This window comes from Melanotaenia boesemani, chromosome 9 (genome assembly GCF_017639745.1).
Source record: "Melanotaenia boesemani isolate fMelBoe1 chromosome 9, fMelBoe1.pri, whole genome shotgun sequence".
Lineage (NCBI taxonomy): Eukaryota > Metazoa > Chordata > Actinopteri > Atheriniformes > Melanotaeniidae > Melanotaenia > Melanotaenia boesemani.
This window is the reverse complement of record NC_055690.1, coordinates 29,268,012-29,277,499: the sequence shown is the minus strand read 5'-3', so window position 1 is coordinate 29,277,499 and position 9,488 is coordinate 29,268,012. Positions and strand designations below refer to the sequence as shown.

The 9,488-nt window shown below is 40.1% G+C and overlaps 1 protein-coding gene across 1 annotated transcript; it reads right to left on the bottom strand.

Moving 5' to 3' along the window:
- Positions 1-1,566: 1,566 nt before the first annotated feature.
- On the bottom strand, positions 1,567-6,226 carry LOC121646384 (macrophage metalloelastase-like). Its single transcript, XM_041995321.1, is given in 14 exon segments — positions 1,567-2,467; positions 2,629-2,680; positions 3,368-3,481; positions 3,748-3,851; positions 4,019-4,088; positions 4,091-4,180; positions 4,313-4,443; positions 4,520-4,658; positions 4,740-4,901; positions 5,016-5,141; positions 5,271-5,419; positions 5,519-5,646; positions 5,851-5,964; positions 6,160-6,226. Coding segments are annotated over 12 exon segments (1,239 nt in total). The 5' UTR covers positions 5,875-5,964; positions 6,160-6,226; the 3' UTR covers positions 1,567-2,467; positions 2,629-2,678.
- Positions 6,227-9,488: the final 3,262 nt, after the last annotated feature.

Here is a 9,488-nt window from a genome sequence, read left to right as displayed (position 1 = left end):
CTTATCAGTAAACCTTTTGCGGTAAACTTTTTAGCGGTAAACTTTTTAGCGGTCAACAGAAAATATCAGCACCCTGCCTCAACCCTCACTCTCTTTACCAAGCAAACAGAAACACACAGGTAGACACAGGTGATGTTAATTAGACAATCACTCAGCTCCAGTCACACACACACCTCCAAACACACACACCCTAGTGACAGGAAATAGAATAATACATCCTTGCCTCTACATTAGGATTGCATCCTGTTCTTAGACCTTTAACTTGTAGTTTTAAGTGTTTTAATTTGATTTACTTATTTCTTATATGACTGTTCTGCAGAGACATTAAATGGTGTTTCCAGTGGGTTACATTATATGGTGCAAAGTGTTATTTTAGGGTTACAGTGATTTTAAGGCCATTGAAGCAAGCTTATTAATTTGAAAATAGTCTGGTTGTATGCCATGCATAAGGATTGTGTGTGTGCACTTGTATGTGTGTTGGAGACTGAAGTTGTCTTTAAAATCAATGGTTCTTCCAGCATTTTCTATGATAGATGTGTTTGAAGTGAGAGGATAAAAAATATTTTAAAAAAGGAGTAAAAGTCTAATATCTGTTGTGGAATTTTTAGTTATCAAAGATCACACACTAAGTGAGAATCGAACAAAGTATTATTTATTAAGAGCTGATCAGCAATGAGGGTCCCACAGTCAAAGGAGTTTGTCTGTGTGAGTCTGGCGAGATACAAGTGAGCTTAGTTAATATACCAGGCATGAGCTGATAACATCACAGTAGGAGGTCATTGTTTTAAATTTCTCACATAGCTGTTAACAAATGTTACGGAGTGAAGGGTGCAAAGGAGGAAGCTCATTAAACTCTCAACATCTGTTGGGGGGATGAGAAAGGGGGGGAAGGTGTGAGAAGGAGTTCTTATCTAAATACACAGGCATACAAAGTGTAACCTACAAACTATAAGGGTATATTTATAATTTTTTTCATTACATATCTGACCTTTGCAGCCATGTCTGTTTCACAATAACAGTTTGTGAACCAACATCCAAATCCCTGCAAAGGAAGATATAAACAAGCAGCCAGGCATTTGTTTATGTAGGAACACTTGCTTGCCAAGTTATATATTAATCCAGGGCCATAATTGCACATTTCCATTTGTGTGCTAACATGAAGCAACATTTTAGACTGCTTTTCAACCTGGAGCAATGCAAATACACGGTCTTTATACTCTGTTATAGGCTCCTGGAGCGGCCACCTCACAAAGCACCCTGCCCTGCATGGCTGCACCACTGGCCCAATTAGCAATTAGCAGGTGAGAGGCAGGGTGCCCCCTGGACAGGTCACAGTTCTATAGCAGGGTATTTAAAGGGTTATATAAGGAATTGATGACATTATGCAAATAAACTGACATTTAAAAGAAAAAAATTAAGAAAATAAATTCACATTTGCTTTCCATGCCGAAAACAGCAGACTGCAAGCAGAAGATGGTTCAGTTAGGTTTTATTAACTAATAAGAAGATTATTGAATGAAAATAGAGTCACTGGATGAATTTTAGATGCACTGTAATCCCGCATTAGTTGAGTTAACTAGAAATTTACATGGAAACCCGTTACACCAGTTTAGTTTTAACAAATGCTGAAACTAAAGAGGTATCAACGTAGGTGACCATGAATCTTTACTAAAAGACTAATATTTCACTTAACTATTTCTTTCATACCCCACAGTATACAAATACAAAGTGAATCACACTGACTCAACTTAATTGGAAGTAACGTAAAAGACTTAACATGTTCCAAATCAAAAGTATTAAAAGATTTGCATTGATAACATATTTTAATGCTAATAATCTAATAGTACTTCATGGCATATCTTTGCCAGAGACTATAGACCTGCAACATGCAGAACTCAGGACGTGGCATTAGGAAAGATCAGTAACCAACATCATTTCTGCCCCTGATGTGAATTAATTTGAGGTTGTGGTGATAGTTTCTCTTCCTGTAATTCAACATTCGAACAAAACAGAACTTTCTAGCATTGTATTAATGTGAACATAACACAGAAGGTAAAGTACACAGCTCAAATTTATAGCATATCTTATTTTATAGCAAAAGGTTAAATTCCTTCTGAATAAGAGTCTCTCATGAGCCTTTGTGGTCCAGATGAGTTTTGAAAATAGCCCCATCCCCTCTGACAGAAACATATCATGCTCAGTTATTTTTGTTAATCATTATTATACACTTCACAATGTTGAAAACTATTTTAAAACAACTTATTTGGTTTAGTAATGAGAGACTGATTATATAAAACATAATATAATTATTAATCTCTACAAAGTTTGTATCTAAACAGAATCCAGGTTTACAGTGTGGGTGAATGGCCAGACAGGCAGGAATTACAGGAGGTTAATGCTTCCTCGAAAACGTCGTTCTGAGCCGGTGGGTGCAGGCACGGCTGGGAGTGTTCAAAGGATCCTTTTTCTGAAGAACAAAAGAGAATCAGTAAAATCAGGCAACAGAGGAAAAACACAAATTTCATTAATTAAGGCAGTCAAAATGAGCTGGTGCCGAGTGGTGGTGAAACCTGGGCTACGTACTGCAGTCAGATGAACTTGTTGGTCAACAGTAACTAAGGAACTTACCATAGCAGAAAGACGGCCATGGCCCCACACCCAACCTAACACCACCAACACTCTATGGAAAAGGGAGAAGAGACACAAGAGGATAAACAAACTGTAAACTCATGATAATACATAATGAAGACAGGAGCTAGTGACCGATATAACATATTTGTACATTCCGCTGTTAATAGGTATACATGTGGCAAATTCACCACAATGCCAACAGAGGTGGAAAACGTCTGCTGCAAAGATATACATATGGTAACGATGCTATTTGCTAACCCTTTCATGCATCATTACACTACAGTTAGCTGTATTTCTAGCCACTCTATGTACAGCTGTTGTTTCACGTGGCTAATCAGCGTGGTGTTTTTAGCCTGGTTGTTACATTTGTAGCATTTCCATCTAGTGTTAATCGCTAAATTTCTGGTCATCATTATGTGTGTTGGCTGCTGGTAGCGATCAGATTAGTAAGTGTGGGTTAATTCCTTTACTTTCACACAGTGAAGGTGGGTGTGCCTTTCTTCATGTGAACATGCACAATCTGGAGAAGATGACCAATAACTGAACACTCCCACCCACACACTGAAATAGCATAATATGACCCATTTACATGCAAAATGATGCTACTTAGTTTACTCACTGAAATTAATAAACACAAACTTTTGTTCTTTCAGCGTTACAACCTACAGGTTCCACATGAAAAGCATCAATACTGCTATTCAAATGCTTCTTTTATGATATGAATGTGAAGACTTGCATTTTATAAGTTGAGCACAGTTGAGCCATTGATAGTTGAATATCACACGCATTACTCTCTTATATGACAGGTAGTACTCGCTCTGTCTGGCACCTTCGATGAAATACAGATATCCTGTTAAAAAAAAAAGTATTGTAAGTGTGCATTTTAACTGAAAGGAAAATTACTGTTGCAGAAAAATCACATACAGTATTGTCAATTTACAAAATTGATGTGGCAAATATTCTAACTGATTGTTTTCTAGCGGACATGGAAAAACTTTGGTAATCATTAGTAGATGTATTTCTGGCTCTTTACCACTTGGTTCTTTTACTGAAGGTGCTGATCAGATCTATTAGACCACAGCTGTTTGTCATAATGACAAAAGAAACATTTCTCACCAAGATTCTCAAAGGCTGCGTCAACTTTGGAGCCAATCCCCGGAAAATCCAGCGAGATGTATCGTGGGTATCCACTTTCCGGTTGGTACGAGTTGTAATCATAGCTTAAAAGAAACAAAGATGTCTGAAACACTTATGACTGACTTAAAGTTGTTGATAAGTTGTTGGACAAAATGAATATCTGATCATTTTTATCATAATTTTCTGAGTGCTTATGCTAGTGTAAAGAATTGATTTTAACAAAAAAAAAAAAAAAAAAAAAAAAAATCACCTCCAATATTGGTTATTCACAAACATCAGTGCTCTTCCTGTTGTTGGTTCATAGACAGCAGCATCCATGTAATGTAGGAGGGGAGGCCAAAGTTGGTGATAGGCTGTGGAAAGCCTGGTATTATTGTCTTGTCATAAGCTGTGATGCCCCAGTATTGATTACCTGTAAAGAAACAGCTGGAGGTTGTTGCATGTTGTTACATTTACAGCTTTCTAGTACAAACTCATTCAGTTTATCAGCTGATTACGATCATATTTAATCCCCCCTATGAAAAATCCCTTCTGTGAACATTACCTTCAAAGAAATATGCCACATGCATGTTTGGGACTTCAAAAGCTGCATCCACATGATTGATTTGGGGCCATGTTGTACTCACTTTTGAAAATCTGATTTCTGGAAAACTACCACTCTTCCACCAGTAGTATCTAGTTTAAAGTACAAAAAGATGTGAAATTTATGTTTCACATTAAATCAGCAGATCATGCTAGATTTAAAATGCACCCGTTTTTGAAGAAGAAAAGGTCTCCACATATGGAGGTAACAGCATCAAACACCAGCTCTTGACTGCATTGTTGGTTTTGTGGGTTGGGCAGAGGGACTGGGTCTGGTCCAGGTTGTGGGCCAGTAGGTTGTCTGAATCCTGGTCGTAAAACAGTTCATACAAAGTTGGATTCTCAGTCAAACCACATGTTAGAATTAGTTTATTGATTTGTTTGTTTACCATAAAGTGCTTGAACCCCACGTATATCATCGTCTGGCAGCCTGTATCCATCTGTGTTGACATATTGATAGTTGGGGAACATCAACGCACTTTTGTCACTGGAGTGATCCGGGCCCAGAGAATGGCCGAACTCATGAGCCGCCACCAGCAGCAGATTAAAATCTGAAATCAATCGTAGCAGGGAAGCATTAGAGGAAATAAACAGTCTTTACACTTTTTCACCTGTGTATAATTTGGCTACAGCTTAACTAAAATAACATGGTTGACTACATTTACCTAAATGGGTTAAAGTCCAAGTTTCATCCTCATCAAAGTGTACATCTCCTCCCTCATTCTCTCCAGGTTCAAAGGCATGAGCCAATATGTTTCCCGGCCCATCAAAAATGACAGAGTCTCCATGAACTACAACAGGACAAATCAGTTTTCAGAGAGTCTGTGTTTGAATCACATTTTGCTTTAAAACACACTGATAAATACCTAGTTTAATTGTTTATCTTTATTCTAAGGAAAAAATGTTCCATCAAGACTCACATCTGCTCTGGAAGAGGATCATAATGTCCGCAGTACCCCAGTAGATCTGTTGGAAATCCAGTGGGATGACATCACTGTAGAGCTGGAAGGCCTGAGCAATGGTTGCATCCACCTGACTCTGCATCAGATTCTGAGGGTACTCAGTGATTCTGTGAAAGTCATTACCACCAGCTTTGTCAGTATTGTTACACCCCCCCATTCAAGTTTTAATGATCTAAAACATAATGATCAGACAACAGACAAGATACCTGTATGTGATCAAGCTTTTCTCCCACTTTGGTCTTCCAGGCATGTGTTCAAATTTATAAACGTCTGTCACACCACACCTAGGAGCCCTCATCACTTCCAAGGTTTTATCATTTAAGACACCTGTCACCTGACGGGATGTTATCACACAGATTGTTCATGCATGATTTAAAAACTGGAAGACCTGGTTCACCATATTAATTTCTGTATAAATCCATGCATATGACAGACGTACAAATGGAGTATAAATGAACATTTATTACATTATTTAATCACAATTCAACTAAATGACTAGTACTTATAAAAAATTTGATTTTGCATTCACTGTTTTTACCTCCAGGCCAAAAAAGGCCTGCATGCTCCGAAGAGATTCACGGAAGGAGTTTTCAGTAATACTCTTTACTGAGGGACTCGTCTGAGCATCAGAGTAGTACTGAGAGAGGTATTTCTGATCAAGAGAGAGAAAAGTGCATTTAGTAAATAATCAAATTATGTTGGCCTTAGATTTGAATATTTTTCTTTTATATGTATAAATTATACATGTATATATATATATATACATGTATATATATATATGTATATATATATATATACATATATATATATATATTATATTTAAGATATCTTAAGGGCCATATGTTACCTTTGCCAGATCTTCGTCCTCAGCTGAGATCCATGGAGCAATAATAGGTGCTGCATTGCACGAAGTTAACCAGCAGCAGTATCCCAGAATCAGCAAGATGCATATTGTTAAAAGATTTTCTTCTGTTTATCTAATCTTCCCTCATAAATGCAGCCTTGACAACCTAAAGTGTGTAATGTTCTGATCAGAAGCAAGTATCAGTACAAAATGTACCATGAGGTAATCCAGTTACGGTTAAGGGACGCCCCTGTGCTGGGAGGGGGGTGTAATGTATATTAGAAGAGGCCCAAACGGGGAGATGTATATTTTACAATTTTACAGACTTGAGATCAAAGTTGATTGTAAAACTGAATTTTTATTTTATTCAGTATAGATATGATCAGTTTTCTGGTAGCATTTCATGCCAATCAAAATTATTTACACTAAAGCTGCAAACACTAACTTCTTTTTTGGCTGTATTCATGCTTTTGGAGGGGACTAAACATTCCAGTTTGCTCCTGCCAATGTCCTGCCAGTTAATCTGGGTGTTTCTAAAATGCAGCACAAATGACAAGAACTCTGTTCTTGTGTACTTCCTGAGAAACCATGCACTGAAACATAACTTGCAAGGCCAATTAGTGAGAGTGAAAATGTTTCTCACAGAGAATCACTACAAATCTATACAGAAGTCTTGACATTTCTGTTATAATCGGAAAACTTTCCCTTTTAAAGACATGCAGGCATATATAATTTGTACTGAGTTAACCCAGCTTGACACAGCAGAGACAGGGACAAGTTTCACTGAAAGAAACAGACAAATCCAAACATGTTTTATCTCCTCATCTTTCGTTTTGTTAATTCTTTTTGTGTCTGTGGCAGATCTCATGTGGATAAGGATAAACCTGACAAGTAAGACCCAAAATCTGGTGATCCTTTTATTACATCTGACAAAGCACAAGTATATGTATCTAGATGTAGATAAATTTTATTAATACTTGCCATCAAGATATTTATTTTAATCCAGAAGATGAAAAAAATGGAACCAAACCTGCTTGTCTTGTTTTTGTTTTTTTTAGCATGTCAGCATAACACAATCTTCATCCTTTAAAAACGACTCGTTTAGGCATGCTGTTTTCCTTAATAGTGATGTGGGATGAGAGCAGAAGATTGTAAAAGGTAATGGCTTGCTTCTCTGTAGTGATCTGGCCGGGAGATGTAATTATTTCAAAGCAGAGGGAAGCTTTGAACTGTGTATAATTAATTCAGGCAAGCAGAACCACTGTGTCTTTATTAAATGCTCTGTTCTTGCTTGAACAACTATCAGACAAATGAACCCGACTTGGCCGAGGATCGAACCGGCAACCCTCAGGTTACAAGACGGCCGCTCTACCTTGCTGAGCCACGTTTGTTTCAAAACAAACTAAACTGACTGGTCCCAGTCCACCCAGTATAGCTACTGACAAGAGAGATGTGTTTAGTTCTTCCAGAGGCATCTACTGGCTCCATGTAACATAAAAGAAAACAGCAGAAATACAGTCTCATTACCGTAAATGTGTGTATTTTTTAAATAAATCACATTTTCTTTTTATTTGTGTAATTGATAAAAAAAAACAAAAAAACATTTCAGTTTACTTTTTACAAATGCTGAAACTAAAGAGGTTAAGTTGTGTCAGCGTAGGTGACCATGAATCTTTACTAAAAGACTATTAGTTCACTTAACTATTTCTTTTATACCCCACAGTATACAAATACAAAGTGAATCTTTTTTCAATTAGTTTAATTGGATGTAACATAAACGACTTAACATGTTCCAAATCAAAAGTATTAAAAGATTTGCATTGATAGTACATCATGGCATATCTTTGCCAGAGACTATAGACCTGCAACACGCAGAACTCAGGACGTGGCATTAGGAAAGATCAGTAACCAACATCATTTCTGTCCCTGATGTGAATTAATTGGAGGTTGTGGTGATGGTTTCTCTCCCTGTACTTCAACATTCGAACAAAACAGAACTTTCTAGCATTGTATTAATGTGAACATAAGACAGAACGTAAAGTACACAGCTCAAATTTATAGGGCGATCAGGGCGAGCCCGGTGAAAGTCCCGAAGCAGGTTAGGATCCAACACATCCTCCCTAGGGACCCAGCTCCGCTCCTCCGGTCCATAGCCCTCCCAGTCCACCAGGTACTCGAGGTGACCCCAGCGCCTACGGGAATCAAGGAGGGACCGGACAGAATAGGCCACCGACCCCTCAACATCCAGAGCGGGCGGGGGTTTCTCTGGTGGTACCTCGTCCGACAGCGGTCCCCTGATCACTGGCCTGAGGAGGGAGACATGAAAGGAGGGTGAAATGCGGAAGTGCGATGGTAGTTGCAGTGTATAGGCCACCTCGTTTATCCGGCCAAGGACCTTGAATGGTCCGATGTAGCGGGGGCTCAACTTCCTGCACGGAAGACGGAGACAAAGATCCCGGGTCGACAGCCAGACCCGATCACCTGGATGGAAGACGGGAGCCTCCAAGCGATGGAGGTCGGCTTGGATCTTCTGGTGCCGGATGGCCCCTGTTGAGTTGGACAGGCGTATCCTGCCACACCCATTCCGCTCGGCAAAACCAGGCGTCCACGGCCGGTACTCCCCCCTGGTCAGGAATCCAGGGACTCAGTGGAGGCTGATGCCCCAGAACACACTGAAACGGCGTCAGGCCCGTTGAGGCATTCCTGAGGGAATTCTGGGCGTATTTAGCCCATGGCAGGAATCGGGACCAGTCGTGTTGGTTCCTGGAGCAATGTGCCCTCAGCATCCGTCCCAGCTCCTGATTGGTCCGTTCCGCCTGTCCGTTGGACTCCGGATGATACCCAGATGTCAGGCTCACAGCCACCCCCAGGCGGCAAAAGAAAGACTTCCAGACATGGGAGACAAACTGCGGGCCCCAGTCCGACACGATGTCCTCTGGCAGGCCAAAGTTCCGGAAGACCTGGCCCAGTAAAGCCTCTGCAACCTGGAGAGCAGTGGGGAGTCTGGCAAAAGGGATAAATTTACAAAACTTAGAGAAACGATCAACCACCACTAAGATCACCGTAAAACCATCTGAGGCTGGCAGGTCTGTCAGGAAATCCACAGCGATGTGGGACCACGGTCTCTGGGGAACAGGCAACGGCGGGAGTTTCCCCGCCGGAGGTCGGCGAGAAGATTTAGTGGTGGCGCAAACAGAGCAGGAACGAACACACTAAAGCACATCCTCAGCCAGGCGGGGCCACCAGTACTTCTGGGCGAGTAAGTCTGCAGTGCGTGGCTCCTGGATGACCCGAAGATGCCGATGTATGTGCCCACCTGATTACTCTGTTCT